The following is a 23,078-nucleotide window of genomic DNA, read 5'->3' on the forward strand; positions in this document are numbered from 1 at the left end:
CTAGGGTGATGTCTTCTGAATGAGATATTCATTTAGGAATAATCCTCATAATCTTATTAGTGTCCTTTCACCACTGAATAGTATGAAGCCTGATATAAGAACAGAAAGGGACGTCAAAACACACACACAGGCATACATGCTGAAACACATGTTATATTCGAGAATATCCACTCAGGCATAAACATGACCCTAAAAATAAACTTGATTGAACTAGAAATAGTCAGGTAAAGTCTTACATGTGATCCAAATAGACTGAATAATTCTCTGCCCCATTAAAACTATGCTTGTGTCTTCTGTGTTTATGTAAGTAAGGATAAAAGCCAGTAGAAGTCAGTATTATTTGAGCATAGAGCACTAAAATCAGATGGGAAGAGGCAAGAAGCAGGGGGGGGGATAGCTTGCCTCATTGTGTTCAAATTCAAAGTAAAAAAAAAGAAAGAAAGAAAGAAAGAAAGAACGAAAGAAAGAAAGGGTGTTGGCAGTTTAATAAAAATAAAAAGAACAGAAATTATAAGATCCCAAGTTTGAAAATACATTCACAATTGAGTATTAAATACACAAATAACTTACCTTAAAACATTTTAGTTATTTATATTGTAGATGAAAGTGATTCACATTACCTCCATCAGGAAATATTACAATTTTTAGCCGTTAGGTGTCAGCATCCACTTGATACTGACTGTACTCTGCCTTCCCTGACTTCTCTTTCTTGCTCTTGTTGTGCATAGATTTGTGCTGCGTTCATATAATTCATGTAAAATAGGATTTCCTATGTTTTCAGTCTTAGACACTGGTTTTCGTGGGGTTGCGAGTAGAGCCAGCATATTCTGTGCTGTCTGTCAAGGAAAATAACAAGATAGGCAATACGACAAAATCACAATTTGGTATTTCTATCTAAATTCATAATTTTTTTAAGAGCTCTAATTAGAGGAGAAATGGACACAGCTCGCTTAATTCATTCTCCTAATATTGTATTAGTCAAAGATGAACAGTTACAGTCGGCCGGGACAGCATAGTGCTTTCCCCCATACCCCTTTAAAGTCCGTTCCCGACAACTTTAGGACCATTTAGCGGAAAAGTTGCGTGATTACGGATTTACGGGAAGGCAGCGCCACTGTGGCTCACACGCTATCAACATATTGCATGTTGGTGTTAGCATTTCACAACATGGGAAAGTGAAGTGACAGCGTGCAGTTTACACGTTAGCTCTCGCCTGCTGGAATGAGGACAGAATATCAGATTAACTAGTCCTCTTGTTATTTATTCAGAAAAAGCCGCCAAAATGGTGAAGGAGCAATTCAGAGAGTCAGATGTGGCCAAAAAAATGTGAGTAACTGAGGATGGTAGCTAGCTAGCTCGCCGGTTAGCCAGTGTCAGACAGTTTGCAATGTGGCTAATCCTGACAAGTTGTAAAATGTTGACGTTAAAGAGTATACAGTAGCCTAGCTAAACAGCTGAATAAACGAGCTGTGTCAAACTCAAATGGTTGATGTTCTGGTACGGAGATTAACGTTAGCTAAACTATTCTTAGTATGAAGAGAAATTGTCAAACACAGTTCAAACGTGAGTGTTGGAGCTTTATTTTATCGGCATAGTAGCTACTTGTGGTGAACATGCATCAACCACAACCTAATGTCACTTATTTATTGGATTTAGTTCCTGTTGACTTCTCAGCACTGCTTATCACTTGTGTATAAATTGTCACCGCAGGAGCACTTGTGTTTATCCATGAGTTTGGTAAAGCAGAGCTGCTGATGTGACATTAACGCAATAAAGCATACATTAACCTCGCATTTGTTTACAGAAGCCACATCTGCTTTGGGATGAAATCTGCCGAGCAGATGCGTCAACAGGCCCACATTCAGGTGGTCAGCAAGAATCTGTACAGCCAAGACACCAAGCACACTCCGCTGTCCTATGGAGTGTTAGACCACCGTATGGTACGACACGGATATAAACACTTTATATACACATGTCTCCACAGTGCTGCATGTATATTACGACTTCATATACCAAAGCTCTTGTTCATATGTAATACGACTTCTGTTTGTGGTAATTTTTCTTAAAAATGTTATTGGGAACCTCTGTTATAACAAGATTATGAGGCTTTATGTATGTGAGTTGTGCTACCAAACTGTCTTCTGGAACTTGTAATCCATTAGTGCTTCAGGTCTCTCTCTTTAACATTCTCATTTTTCGAGAGTTGGTTGAAAATTTAATGGATTTGCTGTTGGTTTAGCCGTTTGTATACAGTATCTGTATATGCAGATCATATAACCTGTCAGGCATAAACATAATCAAACTGATGCATCAGGTCTACATGTGTTGATTTTCTCTGCTCTGATGTTTCCTGCAGGGCACCAGTGAGAAGGACAGACCCTGTTTGACATGTGGGAAGAACCTGGCAGATTGCTTGGGACATTATGGCTACTTGGATCTGGAGCTGCCATGTTTTCATGTTGGCTATTTCAAGGCCATCATAGGGATCTTGCAGGCAAGTTAACAGTCTAATGCGGTTCTCAACACCTGATGTTAAATAACAGATACTTCATATTCACATGGTATTAAAAGGAGATTGTGGATAGTGTGGAAGACAATATCAGACGGTTAGCATAATCAGTATGTGGACCCAAATTCAGTCAGAAAAATATTGCCATGCGCAAGATAAAGCTTTGATAGTGATATTGGTACTTTAAACTGCACTCTAGCATAACAAACAGAAATGTAATTTTTCCCGTAGGTGTCACTAGAGTATCAAAATTAGAACACGTATAAAACACTGGTTGTAAGAATTGTGTTGTATTGAATTGTGTGCTTTAGCTTGGTCTTTTGAACACTTAACTGTGTATAAATCTCCTCTAAGCTTTAAGCTTTTATTTCAGTTTTATCAGACTTTTGTAAATTGATGAAGTTCTCATTTTTTTATATTCTTATATCTTAAACAGCACATCCATAATCGCCCAACGTAATAATAAAATAAAAAATAATAAAACACCTTTGTGAAGTTCTGATTCAGTTCCCTCATTTGAATGTGGCGTTTTGTCATGTCTCCAGATGATTTGCAAGACATGTTCAAGCATAATGCTGACGAAAGAGGAGAAACTGCAGTTCATGGATCACTTGAAAAGGCCCAACCTGGCCTATCTCCAGAAACGAGGGTTGAAGAAGAAGATCTCTGAGAAATGTCGCAAAAGGACAACCTGTCTGAACTGCTCTGCTTTCAATGGTAAAAAGAAAAAGACAATTTTCATTTTTGATATTTACTTTTTGACACCGACTTGTGCCAGCTATCTTGATGCAGTAATTGAGAAAAGGTGAGCCGTGTCCTTTTTCACTCTTCAGGATCGGTGAAAAAGTGTGGCCTGCTTAAGATCATCCATGAAAAGTATAAGACCAACAAGAAGGTGGTGGATCCTTTTGTGTCAGAATTCATGCAGTCCTTTGATACTGCCATCGAGCACAACAAAATGGTGGAGCCGCTGCTGACCAGAGCACAGGTGAACAAAGCACAGATGCTGTTTAGTCTTCTCTAGTGTTCTCATGCTGACGTATGTCAAGTCACAATCCTGCCTAGGACAGGTACAGCAGAAGTAGACCTCAGTATTATTTACTGATTGAAGAAATGTAGGAGCCCTGCACAAGCCTGTATTCTGCCTCATTTTCTGTTGATTATCATTTCCTTTCAAGGAAAACCTGAACCCTCTGGTGGTCCTGAACCTGTTCAAGAGGATTCCTGAAGGAGACATTCCCCTGCTGCTGATGAACCCTGAGGCAGGGAAACCTGCAGACCTCATCCTCACCCGCCTCCTGGTGCCTCCTCTCTGCATACGACCCTCCGTGGTCAGCGACCTGAAGTCAGGCACTAACGAGGACGACCTTACCATGAAGCTCACGGAGATAATCTTCCTCAACGATGTTATCAAAAAGGTTGTGTTGCTGACAGTGGCTACTTATCTTCTGTTCAGCACAGCACAGTATCTGCAAGGACTTAGACGATTTGGGCCTTTAGTTTGAGGACAGTGAATTTTACACTGCAAGAAAATTATGAGCTGCGATGAGCCAGCTGACCATGAGCTACTGATACCATCAGCCTTTAGCAAAGGAAAACATAACATTGTTTCAAACTCCAGCAGCCATCAGCTAGAATAAATCATAGTTCTTCTTAACAGCAAAGTAAGAAGGCAACTGTGGGTTTGGTATCATCTTAAAATGAGGAAATCTTTCCTAAACCTTCAAACTAATTCCAACAACCCAAACACTGCTCAGGGTTGTCATGGGATGGCTGCTGAGGCCTTGATCCAAAAGTCAATTATCAGCCTTGAAACTAAAATTGCACTTATCAGATGTCTTATTTTTCATGGTGACAGCCCTCATTTACAGACTCTGTTCTCGTTTAGCACCGAATGACAGGGGCGAAGACTCAGATGATCATGGAGGACTGGGACTTCCTCCAGCTGCAGTGTGCTCTCTACATCAACAGCGAGCTTTCGGGCATCCCGCTCAACATGGCACCCAAGAAATGGACCAGAGGCTTCGTGCAGAGACTCAAGGGGAAGCAAGGTATAGTGTACTTAATGTACAGTATGTAAACTATAACATACCTGTGATATGCAGTTTTTAACAATATGTACATTTTGTTTTATTTTTCTGTAGTTTGGAAACAGTGTAGATGGGTAACCAGTTAATGGAAAAAAAATAACATAGAGAAGATAGATTGAAGATAGATTTTTACAGACTCATGAACTATTTTTTTAAAATATCTGTTTACTTGCCTGTTTTTTTAAATTTATTTATTTATTTATTTTTTGGTATGATAACTTGGTGCACATTTTGAGTTGCATGCGTGCTAATTTGTTTACTGTACACTTTCAGGCCGATTCAGGGGAAACCTCTCAGGGAAGAGAGTGGACTTTTCAGGCAGAACGGTCATTTCACCTGACCCAAATCTGAGGATTGATGAGGTAGCCGTCCCTGTGCATGTGGCCAAAATCCTGACGTACCCAGAGAGGGTAAGCCCTGCTCCATTGCTGCAAGAAATATGCTAAACAAGCACTTCATGACAGAACAAAAGTCATCTAAATTTCATTTGATGTTACAGGTGAACAAAGCCAATCTGGAGCTAATGAGGAAACTTGTTCGTAACGGACCTGACGTTCACCCCGGTGCCAACTTTATTCAGAATCGTCACACGCAGATGAAAAGGTGAGGATGGCTGCTTCTGGTGCAAATTGAACCAAGATAACCTGAATGTGCTTCAGCGCCAAAAATGACTTCTTTTTTTATCAGGTTTTTAAAATATGGAAACCGTGAGAAGATAGCTCAGGAGCTGAGGTTTGGTGACGTGGTGGAAAGGCACCTGATAGATGGAGACATCGTCCTCTTCAATCGACAGCCCTCTCTGCACAAACTCAGCATCATGGCCCACATTGTACGTTCAGTTATTTGAGATCACGTTGAGATTTAAATTTTGCTTTTAAATTTTAACCGAGGCATCACCTGCGTTATTTTCTCTGCATGTATACCAGTACAGGAGAAAGTAACTGCACGAGGTTTGGTCTTTCATGTTTCCTTTTGTTGGTTTACATCTCATTATTGCTCTTGCCAAGACCTTCACAGTTTGCTAGCTAAAGCAATTTTCAGGCTCATTGCGGAGACCAAAAGTCACTGCTTCTATCTATTGAACAGTAGTGTAGAATCTCTATGCCTGCTCAAATTACCTAAAAAAGCTCAAATTACCTACTGAACAGAAAAGTAATTGACTGTTCTACACAGAACAGGCACAGGTGCCTGACGGAGATCCGTGACAGATCAGAGCAAAATAGAAAATTAAGGTTATTATCTGTGCCTTAAATTGCTTTCATCCCTCCCAGCAAACCTGACTAAACAAATTAATGCTCCAGAATTCAAATAAACTTCTCAGCGTCATTCAAAATCAGTTTTTATTCTGATCTTGTAGTAAGTCTTTGTTTTGTTTGCTTCCTCATGTATTCTCAAACTCGCAGGCCAGAGTCAAACCTCACAGGACGTTTCGGTTCAATGAGTGCGTGTGCACCCCGTACAACGCCGACTTTGACGGTGACGAAATGAATCTGCACCTGCCTCAGACTGAAGAAGCCAAAGCCGAGGCCCTCGTGCTGATGGGGGTACGTGTCACCACAACACGTGTGGCCTGTGCGGTATAAACACACCTGTCAGTGGGGACGTTCAGAAATGAAAAGCTGTCTCCGACATCACGTTGTTCATAGAAAAATTGACTGCAGTTTGACAGAAATTATCATGTTTTCTTCCAGACAAAAGCTAACCTCGTCACTCCAAGAAACGGCGAACCTCTGATTGCTGCTATTCAGGACTTTTTGACAGGTCAGTGCCGTGTTGTGTGGCAGCTAATCATAGTGCTCTGTGTTTCTGCGGCTAGTGCGGCGCCACTCGTGTGCGCGTTCTGTACAGGCTTTCTCAAGAAAGCACTCATCCGAACTACTTCACTCGATACCGACTGTGCTATTAAAACATCAGCGTTTAAACTCAAATTAGCTGACGCCTCAGTGCCTGAAACTTGCACTTCAGCTGTAATCAGTGTTGTGTGGAGGTGTGGGTGTTTATTTCAATATTCTGATTTTTTTTTTTTGTGCTTTACAATGTTTGATTTCTCTGACTCATGGCTCTATCTGCCTCAACTGCTGCTCTCTCTTTTTTTCTCTCTCTTGACTGTTGAGCGAGTGGTCGGCTTTGACTTGTGTTCATAAATGGCAAATGAAATATTCTGCTTATTATACCTTTTAATAATGGGAATAATTATTTCTACTTTTCAGGTGGCTGACAAACAAGCCGAATGCTGCCTGTTGAAAGCTTTTGTTTTCTCTTTAGGTGCTTTTCTCTTTTTAAAGCACAACATGTGAAATTATTTCTCTGACTCTCTTATTTCCCTGACTGTTTTTCTCTCCTCTCTTCAAGCATGCATCTCACTCACAGAGTTGAGTTGAGCACTAATTAGACCTTCCCCCACTGCTGTGCAAAGTGCTGTTTGATTAGTTAATCAGAGTTTACTAATAATGAACGCCTCTGAGACCCGTGTGTCAGTTGCACCAGATTTGACATTGCACGTGCTTGGGTCCCCGGCGATACACTCACCAAGAGGGAAGCTGATCAGATGTCTCCAGATGTCATACAGACAGAGATTCCTTGCTTTATAGTTTGATGAGAGGCTCCTGGTGCTTTGAGCTTACAACTGATAAAAGAGAGGACTGTACATCTCCCACACGTGTGTGAATCTTGAAATGTCTGTTACATTTAATGTGGGGAAGAATAAGCATTTTCTACCTGATGGGGGAGCACTTCATTCATATTTGAAAATCCTCTGTATTTCATATCCTTTAAGTTTTAGAGTGTATTTCTACCTCCTAGGGGCCTACCTCTTGACGCTGAAGGACACCTTCTTTGACAAATCAAAAGCCTGTCAGATAGTGGCATCAATCCTTGTGGGCAAAGATGAAAAAATCAGGGTCTCTCTCCCCCGCCCGGCTATAATGAAGGTACTTCACCCCTGTGATCTTGTTACATAACTCTGTGTTTGTGAGCTGCTTCTGACACATCACCATACTGTGTGTCCATCAGCCCATGGCTCTGTGGACAGGCAAACAGATCTTCAGCATCATTCTGAAGCCAAGTAAAGAATGTCCAGTCAAGGCGAATCTGAGGACCAAGGGCAAACAGTACTGTGGCAAGGGAGAGGATCTCTGTCACAACGACTCGTGTGAGTTTCTTCAGTACAAATGTCCACACCAGACGAAGAGGTTTTATTTAGCTACATCATAAAGTTTAATCTTATTACAACCTCTTTGACTGATTTACTGAGACATCTTTCGCAAGATAGAAAGAGACAGTAAAACGGCAAAAATATGTCAACATTACAATTGACGTACATTAACAGGACAACATCAGGATCATCCCAAACCTCTCTGATTAGGTTTGAAGAGGAGACACTAGAGTTAGGTGAATGATCAATGTCTGCAAAAAGTGACAAACAAATCTGTCTTTAATGCACTAAATTGTGCTGCAGGGCCATGAATTAGAGGAGACAAAATTCTTCACGTGTAAACAAAAATGTAAATTGAACTTTTTTTTGTTTTTTATCAGATTTTTTGGATTCATCAGTGTGAACAAGGCAAATGCAATGTGTTCTTTCATCATTATGATGGTTCTAGTGGAAATCTATAAATAATACTGAATTTAATTAATGACCGTCCCTGGGAGACTGTAAATAAACAGGACATTCTATTCTTGCTTAAGAGGACCAACCTAATTTTTCATTAGCTTAATTTAATTTTAATTGAATTCAGTTGAATTTAATTTTTAAAAAATTCCCTCATGATTATTATCCAGAAGCAGAATATCTTTCAGCTTTCACCAATGGCATCAGGTACATCAAGGTTCTCCAGGCGAGGAACATGCTGTATTTTTATCCCCTTGGCCTTGGTGTTATTCTCAAACGTGTTACATCATTTTTTCTTGTCACCTTTCTAGTCGTGGTGATCCACAACAGTGAACTGATGTGTGGTAGCATGGACAAGGGCACCTTGGGATCCGGGTCCAAGAACAACATCTTCTACATCCTGTTGAGAGACTGGGGACAGTTGGAGGCTGCTAATGCCATGTCCCGCCTGGCAAGACTTGCCCCAGTGTACCTCTGTAGGTGGTCTTCGAGGTTTTAACAACTTGTACATTCCAGTGAGATATCTGTCAAGCTCAGCAGAAATAAACCCCCAAAAAAATGGTTACAGAATGAGGAGTTTGGTAAATAGTGGGTCATTTTGAGTCATTAGTCAACAGAAATCAATTGTACAGACTGGATAACATGTAGATATTGATTGTAACTTGATTTTTTTTTTTTTTTTTTAACCCTCACTCTTTAGCCAACCGTGGCTTTTCTATTGGCATTGGTGACGTTACACCCGGCCAGGGTCTGCTCAAGGCCAAGCATGACCTGCTTGACGATGGTTACACGAAATGTGATGAATATATCGAGGCTCTGCAGACTGGCAAGTTGCAGCAGCAGCCTGGCTGCACAGCGGAGGAGACTCTGGAGGTACTCATGAAAACATATATTACATTACTTTACATTGCACTTCATTTAGCAGATGCTTTTATCCAAAGCGACTTACAGAAGGAGTAATAACAAGTTTCAGTAGAATAGAATTAGACTAAAGCAATAAAGTAGAAGCACTTCTATATGGGTCCAGGATCAGGGTCCTCACTGCTACAGCTCAGTTTAATCAACCACGTGCACACCGTGTCACATTTACGCTCTTTCATTTCATGCCTTTATTTGAAACTGCCACCTTCCCACCCAATGGTATGTTCGCACCCGGGGTGACTCATCAGTGATGTGACAGACTCTGACGTCCTCTGAAAATTCACAAGAGGCTTATTACAGGAAGAACTGCTAAATGAGCTTGAAAATGACTTAGATTTGACTTAGTTGATAAGCTTCCTAGTTTCCTTTCAGCAGCTGAGCAGAGCTGTGGTGCTAAAAGAAAACAGGCTGATTGATATTAGAAATGACACCAAGTCAGGAGGTCTTTAGTTGACATTTGTATAAATATATGAATATTGACTGATGTGTCATTATTGGAGGTCAAATATCTGTATTGGAAATAACTTCAAAAGTCCAGTGTGAGTCAGGTCCAGGAGTCAACTTGATTACGCTCCAAGCAAATTATATGCAGAAATACTATCTAGGGCAATCCTGACCATAAAAGCTAAAAACCCAGTGTTAACAGATTTCTACGTCTTTGCAAATGGATCGTACTTACTGTTTTGTTAATAGCTGCTCTAATAATTAACCTCAAGCTTGGAAGAATTTCATTGCATTTCCTTGAAGTCCTTTTTCTGATACCAGACTCCATTCAAAGTCACATTTTTTGTTCTTCTTTCTGGTCTGACTGAAAAGCACTGCAGGCAGTTCTTTCATGGCATGACCAACCAACTGTCATTTTGATACAAACACGAATGCTTTCACTGTTGAACAAAGTGCATTTGGTTCGATTATGGCACGGCAGTAATGGTGGCATTGTTTGAGAGTACAACTCCTAGACTCTCCAGAGATCACTTGTATTGGGAAAATACTTTATATTGGCCTTTGTAATGGCAGTGGTTCAAATAGTTGTTTCATTTTGTGTGTATTGGTCAATAGGCTCTTATCTTGAAAGAGCTGTCCGTCATCAGAGATCGAGCTGGCAGTGCCTGCCTCAGGGAGCTCGACAAGAGCAACAGCCCTCTGATCATGGCTCTCTGCGGCTCCAAAGGTAAGCTGACTGGGAAAGAAACTTGACAGATAATGAAGTTTTAATTTGGCTCCATGTATTTTTCAGCGTAAGAATGCTAAAGACAACAACTTTAAAGATAACATTGTGTTCTCCATAGTGATGCACTGACACAAATGTTTGGCAGTTCAAATATGTGTCATCGTCTTCCTAACAAGGCAGCAGATAAGAGGGAGATGAAAAAATATAACCTTTCATATTTAGTGCTCAGATAACAATTTAGTCCATTTTAGATCAAAGGTAACAAAACAATCAGAATACTTAAGTAGCAGCTTTAAGATAAAATAACCCATTAGTTTACTAGCAGTTTAAAGTAACTGATCATTTGCAGCAGAACCACTCTGAGGTTTACTGTGGTTTACTTTTACTGAAAGGGACCCAGCAGGTCAATTAAGTCCCTCCCCATTATTCTCTTCACTTTATAATAGTAAGGCACAGTTTTGGAACAAGTAAACAAGGAATACCCTGTAAATCATTTTGCTAACCCATCTGATCCCACTTTAAAACAGTAAATTATGAACCTACTCTCCATTAAATAAAATCAGCTGTGACCTTCTGGTTTAATGGATGCTAAATTTCAAATCTCTGCGTGGGTTCTGTTTCTTGTGCATACTTTATCGTTCATGTTTGTTTGTGTACTGTCTCACCTTTTCACCTGTCTCCTCTGTATACACATAGGGTCCTTCATTAATATTTCTCAGATGATTGCCTGTGTGGGCCAGCAAGCCATAAGTGGCTCTCGAGTGCCTGATGGTTTCGAGAATCGATCCCTGCCTCACTTTGAAAAGCACTCAAAAGTAAGACCCATTTTATTTATTTTAATTATTGCTACATATCCCCAAAGGGGTCATACACAGTGTATTTATATTTGTTGGTAAATACAGCGGTTGTTTTTTTTAAATTAGCAGTGGTTATTTGGTCTTTTACAGATGGCAGTGACCCACTACCAGTGTCTCCTGTTTTTATTTAATCAACTATATAAAATAATTGATGTGATAACAACAACAACTGTGCTCAGCTTACTAGAATACTCAAAAGACTTAATTGCTTTACAATTTCTGAACAGCTGCCTGCTGCTAAAGGCTTTGTGGCCGACAGCTTCTATTCTGGCCTGACACCCACAGAGTTCTTCTTCCACACCATGGCTGGTCGGGAAGGTTTGGTGGACACGGCTGTGAAAACCGCAGAAACTGGATACATGCAGGTAATGCCTGAAGGCTTTTTCCTCCCCCGTGGCTCCTGTTATCATGCTTGATGTCACATAGCTGAATGAAAGTGTGTGTCTTTAAGGTCTTTTTTGTTTGTCAAGTGGACTGTGATGTGCATTTATGCAGGCAAAAAATTAGGTTAATCTATACTGTAGTGCAAACTGTGCCTTGATCCATAATCCCAGAAATTCCTTAAAAAAAATCAAGTCCAGACTTTGTTTTGAAATAAAAAATGGCTCAAAAACACCAAAACAACTAATATTCATAAGTTCATAAGTATTGGAACAACTGACCATCACACCAACGGGGACTTTAATGACATTGCATTCTAAATACATGGACAGGCTTTCCACAAGATTTCCCCCTGAGATGCAGCATCTGAAGGGACTATCCTTTCAAAGACAAATAACTAAGTCCAGTTGCATTCGATTGAATTTCCTTGAGATAATGATAAGATTTTGGAGTGTTTTTATGGGAATTTTTGCCCATTCATGCAGTAGAGCCATTTGTGAGTTCAGGCACTGATGTTTGAAGAAAACACATGGCTCACAGTCTCCATTCCAATTCATCCTAAAGGTGTCGGATGGGGTTGAGGTCAGGGTTCTGTGTGGGTCAGTCAAGTTCTTCCACACCAAACTCATCCAACCATGTCTTTATGAAGCTTTGCTTTGTGCACTGGGGCTCAGTCATGCTGGAATAGAAAAGGTTGCTCCCCAAACTGCTGCCACAAAGTTGGAGGCATAGCATTGTCCAAAATGTCTTGCAGAAGCATTAAGATTTCCCTTCTGTGTCTGGACAGCGCCGTCTGGTCAAGTCCCTGGAGGATTTGTGTTCACAGTACGACCTGACAGTACGCAGCTCCACTGGCGATATCATCCAGTTTATTTATGGTGGAGATGGTCTGGACCCTGCTGCCATGGAAGGCAAGGATGAGCCATTGGAGTTTAAGAGAGTCCTAGACAGCATCCGGGTGAGTTAAAGCACGAGTGAGCACATTATGGACTTTCTTTACTCATTTTGTCAGTTTTCATTTTTGCTCTTGGACACATAGCCCTTGCATGACCCTTCTTGATAGCGGCGTCACGTCTTACATTTTCGTTTTGCTTGGTCTCTTACATTCATATCTCAGCTTTCACGAACAATGAATGTTCACTGCACGCTTCTCAGTGTGTGATATGCTAATGTTTAGTCTGTTGTCTTTCATTAAAAACAAAACAAAACAAAAAAAACAAAAAAACAAATCTGTAGAGGTGACTTCTCGTGACAGGAAGGTCATCTGTTTCCAGAGTGATTTTGTGTAAAAGGAAGAAGCCCGCTTGCCTTCATTCAGGCACGTTCGGCCAACCTAGCCAGGTTGCTAGGTTAAAAAAAAAAATCAACCTGCTCATACAAAGGACATATGCAGCATCTCGTTTTTACTGGAAAAAGCTAAGCCTCTCTGTCTCTTAGCAATGGCTCATTGTAGCCTAAGGAAAGCCTTTTAAATCCGGGATACACCATTACGTGCTGGTTCTCTGGGAGAACAAACATCGGTGTGAATATTATCCCACTGCGAGATGACTCCTTCCGGAAGCTCATTAGCAGAGAAGCTCCTCACATGAAAACACGGAAACTGAATAGAATTTTTTTTTTACTGATAAATCCTACAGCTTTGACTTAATTAGTTAGAATTGTAAGTCAATTAGATAAAATTGCAGGAAGTTTAAATTGATTTCTCTGCAGAAAAGTGGTCTAGTTGCCTGAGTAATTTTATCAGTTGTTGTAGAATTGATTTTCTGATGAACTGTGTTAATGAGGGAGCTCAGATTTCCAGGTTATTTTAATCTATTGAGCGTTGCTGACATTTACTTCATTGCATTAAAGTCACCTTGTAGACATCAACTAATGCTCAAGTTAATAATGCTGTTAATAATGCTAATTCTGCTGCCGTTCAGAGTTAGTTTACATACAAATTTAGACAGAATTAGGCCTTTTTATAACCGTAATTAAGCATAGATTGACTGTACTTCTCGAGGTGTTTCTGTATTTTGCTGTTATTATAGTGTGATGAGCCATCTGGCCTGAGTGTAAAATACCACCTATGTTTGCCTTGGTGAGCATCGTGATTAATAGCAGGAGCACGTTTGCCAGAGCTGATCGATCCCTCAGACTGTGAGCTCTGCAGGAAAAAGCTCTGCATGTTAATTTATTGGCATTTGTTTTTTTGTTTTTTCTTAATTTATCTTGCACTTCTCATACACAGTGGCGATTCAAGTTGTTTTTACAAATCAGGGTTGGGGTCAGGCATAGTAAGTCCTGACTGTCCCGTGATTTAATGGTGACTGTCACGATACATTTGTTAAAATTGCACAGGCCAGTAAATCAGAATGAATATAATAAGAAAAATGTGTCTGTCACAGTCAGTAGGTCATTTTCTTGAGGTTGTGATGAGAATCAGCTGTCGGCTGAGCTGTTAATCCTTCACCGAGGGAGCTATCAGGAATCAATGACTTGTAATTGAGTGCTTTTGCAGTTTTGTGTTTCCAATATTTTCCTTTTGATTCTTCTCTGATCCCCCTCTTCCTCCAAGGCTGTCTACACATGCCCAGATGAGCCTGCCCTCAGTCAAAACGAGCTGGTCCTCACTGCCGATGTCATCATGAAGAGAGCTGACTTCTTGTGCTGCAGAGACAGCTTCTTAGAGGTAACCACAGCACAGTCTGAAATTCAGATTTTTGTACTCCTTTATTTCTGTTGTAATTGTAGTGACAGTTCTTTCCAAGTGCAGCTTTTCAAGTGGTTCATGCTTAGATGTGTAAGAAGTTCAAGAGCTCAAAACCTCTATCAAAGCTGAAAAGTCAAACAAGCAAAGTTCTTCGAATTCTAAATTCCAGTAATCACCTGAAGCAAAACTAGTATTTCAGAAGAAAATAAAATAAATGTAATTTGCAAAGTCAACAAATTCAGATGAAATGTGTACCAAAAAACAAATAAGTCTGTCTTTAACCCACTGATAATTTTACATCACATCTCAGTGAAAGTTTCACTGGAGGTCCAACTAATGAAGGAGATTATTATCCTCTCAGCCAGAGATAACAATGAATCATTGAACAGCAGTTTGTTGTCCATGCCATCCATAAGCTCCTTATTGTGCTGCAGAAAAAACGATTATTTCAGACAATCCGACATGTAGAGGAGGTGAACCACTGCACGGCAGGTAGACTGTGTCAGTGATTCAACTTCAACTTGACTTCACCTAATTAGATTCAGATTCCAGGTGACAGCATGCCTTGAAAAATCTGATATATTCAATCTGTCTGGCTGTCTTTTTAACTTCACTGAAATGAATATAACTACCAGTGTGTGTGGGGTCTACAAGACAATATAAAAATGAAATTTCTCTAAATTATGTACAGTAGGCTACATAGTATAAGTGAACTACAGGCTTGCCAGTTTAAAGCTTTTGCAGTGCACAACTACTGACTGATTCTCTGTGTGCATCCATCAGTCTGTGTAGACATCTTTAAACAAAGTTTAATTGCTGAAGGTATGCAACATGCACTCTCATAAAGTTGTAAAATATCAGTTAAGAACAATTGAGAGTCCTGTACAGGTCACTCACTGGATTTGCCTTGCCAAAACACCCACATGCCCACCTGTATTTCAGAGTAAACCTTCCTTCTTGTTTTTGTGAAACTTTTCTGTGTTTTTTGAGGTTTTATTTGTGGGGGTTAGGTTATTTGAAAAACACATTTTATGGTTGATGTTGCAGTAACAGTCTGGTTAATGGTGCAGAGAGAAAACCATCACACCTCCTGCGGTCAACACCTGAACACAAGAAAACATGACTGAAAGTGTGTCCTTTGACTCTGTGTGTCTTTATTGGCCTTTGTGGTATGCTATAATGAGGAATAACATGGCAATGAATAGGATGTGGTCATTAGAGCACAGAAAAGCACACAGTCATTAGAAGAACTCACAGCCACTTATAAACAGTCAATTGTGCGCTGGCAGTAATACATGTGACCCCTCCCCCCCTTTTGTGAAGGAGTTAACTGACACAGGCTCAGAGAAGTACCTGCAGGTATGGTGGCAGAGCATGCTGGATTGTGGTTGAACCGAATCGAGAATGGTGTGTCAGCAAGAGTTGTATCAGATTAATAATTTATTCTGACTGTCTTTCTTAGAAAATCAAACTGCCTTCGTCATTGTGCTTCAGTTCACGCTTTGACGTGTGCTCACTTTAAAGCGCTACTTGAAAAGATTAATCTGTATGATTTTACACTGGGAGGTTTCATTCTCCACGTCTTAATTGCTTTGCTGTTCTGATAACTACAGCATGAGATGTGCATCGTGTGTCAAAACACAATATGGATTTGTTAATATAACCGTGTGCAAACAAGCCCATTCAAATGAGCCTTTCAGCCTCTGAAAATATTGATTTTCTCAACTCTAGGAGATAAAAAAATTTATTAAGAGCTCCTCCGAAAGGATCAAGAAGACGAGGGACAAGTATGGCATCAATGACAACGGCACCAGTGAGGTAGACACCACATACCATTGATTTATGTGCAGCAGTGTCTTTAAGCTCAGCTCTAACTCAATCAAACTAATTGCTCATCTCTTTACAGCCGAAGGTTCTTTATCAGCTGGACCGCATAACTCCCACACAGCTGGAGAAGTTCCTTGAAACCTGCAGAGACAAATACATGAGGTACAAGACTCACATCCACAAAAATGTGACAGAAAGTGTTGTGCAAAGAGAAAACTCGAGAGTTTTAAACCTGCTCACTTTCTCACCTCCACACACCCAGCCAGTCGCTGCATGAAGTGGTCATGAATGTCAGCTTTTTGGTTTCAGATGTTACAGAAGTTGTTGAACACAACAGCGGTTTTCCTCATTTGCTCTGTTCATTAAAGAGCTCTCTTTAATGTGCTGTGGTTTGTTTGGTGTAGTAGATAGTCTCCAGCGTACACGCTGGAAGGATTGCAGGCAGTCAGGAGTGGCAAGTGTTTGCTTTCTGAAAGCACCTCAGGAGTCACAAATAGGGAATAGCTGTTACAGTTGCTACAATTCATCTGGACGGGGACATGAATGCCTGTACCAAATTTCATAACAATCATTCTACTAGTTGAGTTTCCATGAGTTTCTGCATTTAGGAATTTAGGTCACTTTAAACCAGACACTCGTGTCGGCACCAGAGCTAAAGGGATCACAAGGCTTGCTAATGGTTCCTCTGGGAACAGTCAGTATCTGTACCAAAAACTGTACATCCTAAAACTGTTGACTGACAGACCGCCATTGCTATCCCAGGGGCCACGAGCAGGGCTGAAAACTTATAAAATTCGTGTTGGCACTAGAATTGGTCTTTTTGAAGCCAGATTTTCACTTGTATATATTTTCTTTACAATTTGAGGCTGATGGGAGAATTTTTGTCTAATAACTGCCAAGTTTCCATAAATTATCAATTGAATGAAATCCGCTTCAGCTGTCTCTTATCGTGTTTACTCATCCAGAGCTCAGATGGAGCCAGGCTCGGCAGTAGGGGCCCTTTGTGCCCAGAGCATCGGAGAGCCTGGAACTCAGATGACCCTGAAAACCTTCCACTTTGCCGGCGTAGCATCAATGAACATCACTCTGGGGGTTCCTCGCATCAAAGAGATCATCAACGCCTCCAAGAACATCAGGTATAATGTGTAATTACAGACAGATATTTCACCTTTGTCATACGAGCAAAAGGAGAAAGAGGAAGATTTTTCATCCTTCGGGGTTTTGTTTGGGTGTCTGTGGGATCTCATTGAAAATTATCGATGCCAGTTGGAATAAGAAGTCATTCATGATGACCACTGATTGGAAGGACTTCTCATGTTTGACATTTGCTGTCTCGAGCATTGGAGTCTAAGTCTTCAGTGAAGCATAATGATCACTTTCCTGAGTCCTTAGAAACTGAATTAGTGCATTTCGAAAAATGATTTTCTCGTTGTGTGGCAGTGGTGAATACATCCCTAATTTATTTTGAACGATGTATTGAAAATTGTCTGCTCGCCACTCAGCACACCTATAATCACGGCCCATTTGGATGTCGAAGACGACGCTGACTTCGCCAGGCTGGTAAAGGGAAGGATTGAGAAAACTCTTTTGGGAGAGGTATTTCATACCTGCAGCATATTTTGCACGTTCCTCTTTATGCCTGTTATTAAACAAATGATTATCGTTGTCATTATATGGTAAGCCGTGTATATATCAAACGAAACTGTCGAGATATAAGATCATTGAAGCACTGAGCTCTAATAAAGCCAAGGTCTTTTGCTGTCCTTTACAGATTTCTGAGTATATAGAGGAGGTTTTTCTACCTGATGACTGTTTCATCCTGGTGAAATTGTCACTGGAGAGAATAAGGCTGCTGCGACTGGAGGTACCACTGCTTTTTTTATTTTTACTGACACTGTGTAAAAAAAATGTATATGGCTCGTTATGTTCGATTATTTTTGACATCTGGGATAACTACAGCCGACTGCCCCAGCTGACTGTTTTTTCTGTTATTAACTTGTGAGTGTCATGTTATTTTCACCAAATGTAACTATACACTAACACATTTTGACTTGGGAACAGAACACCGGAGCGATCTCCATCCATTCCCTCTTGTTTTACCTCAGTTTATTATATTGTGGGTGGGAGGCAAGGCTGATAAGGAACCAATAGAAAGACTTACGTAATGCTATTTCAATCTATAGTTACATGATGATAATATGCTAAAGCATAAAAGTTGTCTATTTCCACTGGCTCAGAGTAAATTCAGAGTGACAGTTATCCTGCATTTGACACGTATTCAGTAAAAATTACATTATCTTGCTTTATTGTAGTTGTGTAGTGATTTATTCAGTTGCCATGGTTACAAATTAAGCCTCATAGCATTTGGTCTGGATATATAAAAGGTATTCGTGACCCTCACACTTGACTTTGGAGTCAAAATGACCTTGCATTTAATGAAATGCAACACGAGAAGGTTACACAAAGTTGACACAAAGTGGTTTTTTTTTTTTTTTTGTCTACAGGTTTCGAAACGCCACAGCACAGCTCGGCACTTTTGTGTTTCGCGTGGTAACAGCTGCTTGCTTTACTTTCTCTTTTGTGTCTCAGGTAAACGCAGAAACAGTGCGCTACTCCATCTGCATGTCCAAACTACGGGTGAAACCAGGAGACATCGCTGTGCATGGCGAGGCCGTGGTGTGTGTGTCTCCTCGGGAGAACAGCAAAAGCTCCATGTACTATGTTCTGCAGTCATTAAAGGAGGAACTTCCTAAGGTGAGAATCTGGTGTGTGACCGTTTGTTGATGTAGTTAAATACAGTTTTACATGAGCTACGTCCATCATGGTGTAGTATGAGGACTCTATACTGATGTGGGAAAGAAAATATGAGGCAACAAATGAAGGAAATAAGAAACATATACGAGTACAGATAAGCAACAGAAGTTTCTCCTCAACTCTAGTAGAAATTCCAAAACATTAAATGCTTTCAGCTTCTCATATTTTTTCAGTCACACATTGATTTATTTTTGGCCACTTGGGGGGAAGCTGTAAACTCATAATTGACCCTAACACCTTTTAGAGCTTTTGCCAGCAGTGGTGAATGTGCCAATTAACAGCCTTTTTACGTATCCAGCAGAGAGACAATCAATGACTTGACATTCATTCATTCAGTCAGTGACATTCATCACATGCTTGAACAGTAAGTTGAAGTGGTGTTTCTAGACATCTGACTAATGTCACTCCAACATTCACTTTTCCTCGTAGCTCTGTTTCAGTCTCCACTAACTCCTGAGAAAGTTGACGTGGTTCTTGAGTTCCTAAGTGCTCCACTAGGTTTACCTGCCTTTGATCAGCTTTGTCTGAGAGTGCTGAGACAGTTAAGTTCTGGGCTTTAAAACCAAAAGAGCTGATTTGCTTCACAGAGCCAAGGCAAACTGCAGAGTCTGGTAATAATGCTCTGTAGGGTCTCCTGGCTTCTGGGAACCTGTAATGGGTATTATTCCCTTTTTTTAACTTCTGACATTGTTCTGTTTTCTCGCTTGGAAGGTGGTGGTTCAAGGAATACCCGAGGTGGCCCGAGCTGTTATTCACATTGACGAACAGAGCGGAAAGAACAAGTATAAGCTCCTGGTGGAGGGGGACAACTTGAGAGCTGTCATGGCTACGCACGGAGTGAATGGAAGCAGAACTACTTCAAACAATACGTATGAGGTATTGGCAAACAAAGATCTAAAGCCAGGAAAGGTGTTTTGGCTCTTCTTCCAACTGGCTTCGGCAAGAGATTAATTTACTGTTTGGCTTCGCTGGTTGCAGTCCCCTAATTTTTCGTACTGTTCGTTCATGTGATAGCTGATGTTACTCTGCGACAGATGGGGATAGAGAAATGGTTGGTCCAAACACCTGCCAAGTATTCTTTTTTTGAAAGTGCCTGCTCTTCTCCAGGCAGGTTTCCAGGCACAACTTCCCAGATGGTTCTGTGTAACAAACCTTCTGGCGCACCGGGTTAACTATAGCTGGGATTAGAGCCCTGCAGGTGTCTCTGTCACATGAATTCTGAAACTGAACTGAACTGGCTGCTGTCTGAAAGCAAAATTGTCCCTTGGGAACTTACATGAGTGTTAAAAATGGTGGTTGGAAGCCAGTGACTCTCTTCATTTTGAAAGTTTTACTGTCTTGACTGTAGATTATAGATATACTAGATTCACTTTGCCTCAACTGATGCAAGTGGTCATGAAGCTGATTGACTGATTGATTACTTTTTCTTCCAGGTTGAGAAGACCCTGGGTATTGAAGCTGCTAGATCCACCATCATCAATGAGATTCAGTACACCATGGTGAACCACGGGATGAGCATTGACCGCCGTCACGTCATGCTTTTAGCAGACCTCATGTCCTACAAGGTTTGTCCAGTAGAAGTCTTCATAGTGTTTGAGTAGTTACAGGTAATTTCATCTGTGTGCGTACTGTCCTCTGTCCATAAAGGGTGAGATACTGGGAATAACCAGGTTTGGTTTAGCCAAAATGAAGGAGAGTGTCCTCATGCTGGCCTCCTTCGAGAAAACAGCTGATCATCTCTTCGACGCCGCCTACTTCGGACAAAAGGACTCTGTATGCGGTAAGCTTCATCTCTGTAATGATATTGCATTTTATTCTTTCACTGAATTGGGTCTCAACATTTCCTGTGTTCCTGTTTCAGGTGTGTCTGAGTGCATCATTATGGGGATTCCCATGAATATTGGAACAGGACTATTTAAACTGTTGCACAAGGCTGACAAGGATCCCTCTCCAGTCAGAAGACCTCTCCTCTTTGACAATGCAGACTTCCATATACCTCTGATCACATAGCATTGAGGAAAGAAACCGTAGGGATATTTGAAGTGGCTTTTTTTTGTTCCAGAGGCTGCAGACACCTACAGACTATCAAATACAGAAGTGCCTGCCAGGGTATCAGATAATTTCCTATCTCCTAAATAGGATTGTGTCTTCATTTATTGCTGTAATGTTTTTGCTGAGGCCACAGGCTGTGAGGACACTGCATTTTACACCACAAAACAAATCTGTTAGCATATATAAGCAAGACTTAGTGGAATAGCTTATTATTTAAGTTTAAAAGGATGGTCATCTGTGAGAAGAAGACAAAAAAAAATCAGATCTCAGTCCTTTTTTTTTGCTGCTCTTCTGGCTTTTTTTACTTGTTTATCAAACAGTGTGTCCTCACACATGAAGATACGTTATCTTACGTAATGATTATGTAATGGCACTGAGCACTGTGTGAATTTTTATTTGTGTTTTTTGACAGTGCATAATGTGTAACGTGCTCCTCATAAACCCGTTTGCAGAAGACTTCAGAAAGATTACCTCTTGTTTGCAAAGCAGATTTGATGTCTTTTTAGTTTGGCGCTTAGGACCTTTTTCTTTCATAACGTTGCAGCTTCGATTTGCCAATAAAAAGAGACTTTTTATTCACACTGCAAAACCCACTTCAGGAATGTTCACTGAAAAAGATTGGTTTTCATAAAGATTGAGATCAACAGCGTTTCATTTGGTATTTTCCATCCTGTATGGAGTCTTTTCATATGATAATGTAATTATGTATATAATGTAATAAAATAAATGACACAGAGAATAATGGGAACATTTTGCATACATGCAGCAATTCAAGAATCCAGCTGAAGTGTTAACTCTTGGCCAGTCAGTTTGTGAAGGGATTAACCTCAGGTTTCATGTCATTTCAAAAATAACATTTTTTAGCCATGCTGGCTGCAAGTCATGCAGCGTCTGGCGGTTGATTTTGTCAGACTTCAACATCTATATCTGTTATCAGTTATCATGAATTCAGTTGTGTTCATGGTCCTCAGGCAAAGAGGATCCTGTTGACAATCCCCTGACTTTTCTCCTAATCGTAAAAAATGTCAGTTTGCCTCATACTTTAATTTATCAAATACAAAATGCAAAACTACAGAAATTCACATCAGTCTTAGCAGTTATATGCATAAGTGCTTTTTAGCAAATGTCAACATGCTAACACTTGGGCTATTTTCCCATCACCCAGAATTTATTTTAATTATTTCAGGCCCTCAGAAGCTCCTCTAGTTCCTTTTCCAGTGGATTATGGGAAAGCATTGTCCATTGTCTGTCTGATTGTCTGTCCATTGACATCAACTATCAAAATTGACTTGATCGGTGTGCATATTGCCCGACTAGAGTATTCTCTGGTATTTCACATCTTGTCAACAGAGTCAGTATGTAGTGTGGAACTGGGACAAGTCACTAAATCTTGTTTTTCACTTTTCAAGCTGAACTTGACATAAATTTCAACATGAACTAATCTTTGGACATTTTTCAGGCTATTTAGGTCAGACGTCTATCTACTTCAGATTGTCCCAGATGGTTTCAGGCTGAACCCTTTATTGTATCTGCCCCGATAGGAAATTATACTAGTGGTTTGAGAGGACTCCTTTGATTTCATTTTTATCTTAATTTCACCACTGGAATCCATCATATTTGCTGTCTTCTACAAAGGAACAATTCTTTCACCTTTCAGTCCCACAGGTTTGAGTGTCTTAATTCACAAGACTAGACTTGAGGTGGAATATTTCTTTAAAGTCTCATGTTTACAACATTATAGCACGTGCATATTTGTTATTGTTGAGCGTTTTGGTAGTCGTAGGCATGTGATCTTCTGATAGCATCTGTTTTTTCCCATTAATTCATCTCACAGATTGTAACACAGCATTTGTCCAATGCTGCATTTCTGCTGCTGTGTAGGCTTCATTTTTTCCACTGAGTGGAGGATAGTCTGCCTTTTTGGGGGGAAAGCAGGAGTAAGTCTTATTTTTTACAATTGTATTGTACTTTCTTTGGAAGTTAACTTATTTAGAAGTTGGAATTAGTTTCTTTTTTCCATTACAATATTATTGGTACAATAATAAGCTCTTCATTCAAAAGAGTGACAGTATATTTGTCAAAAATCTGGCAAAATTTTCACTTCCAACACTGGTCACACATATCAGTTTGAGTCCCTTAGTTCAACAGCTTCAT

The 23,078-nt window shown here is 40.3% G+C and overlaps 1 protein-coding gene across 1 annotated transcript; it reads left to right on the top strand.

Moving 5' to 3' along the window:
- The first annotated feature begins 1,111 nt into the window (after window positions 1-1,111).
- Window positions 1,112-21,663, top strand: polr3a (polymerase (RNA) III (DNA directed) polypeptide A). Its single transcript, XM_046377471.1, has 31 exons — window positions 1,112-1,326; window positions 1,805-1,940; window positions 2,357-2,494; window positions 3,055-3,226; window positions 3,343-3,497; window positions 3,688-3,927; window positions 4,398-4,560; window positions 4,873-5,009; window positions 5,099-5,202; window positions 5,287-5,428; window positions 6,003-6,143; window positions 6,291-6,360; window positions 7,402-7,529; window positions 7,612-7,750; window positions 8,521-8,685; window positions 8,910-9,082; window positions 10,190-10,301; window positions 10,998-11,116; window positions 11,386-11,523; window positions 12,327-12,497; window positions 14,097-14,210; window positions 15,963-16,049; window positions 16,138-16,220; window positions 17,024-17,194; window positions 17,561-17,654; window positions 17,830-17,922; window positions 18,648-18,812; window positions 19,584-19,748; window positions 20,306-20,437; window positions 20,520-20,652; window positions 20,734-21,663. The coding sequence occupies exons 1-31, from the start codon at window positions 1,283-1,285 to the stop codon at window positions 20,880-20,882; spliced, it is 4,173 nt and encodes a 1,390-aa protein (XP_046233427.1). The 5' UTR covers window positions 1,112-1,282; the 3' UTR covers window positions 20,883-21,663.
- The last annotated feature ends 1,415 nt before the right edge of the window (window positions 21,664-23,078 follow it).

Source organism: Scatophagus argus, chromosome 21 (assembly GCF_020382885.2).
Source record: "Scatophagus argus isolate fScaArg1 chromosome 21, fScaArg1.pri, whole genome shotgun sequence".
In the NCBI taxonomy this organism is placed as follows: Eukaryota; Metazoa; Chordata; class Actinopteri; family Scatophagidae; genus Scatophagus; species Scatophagus argus.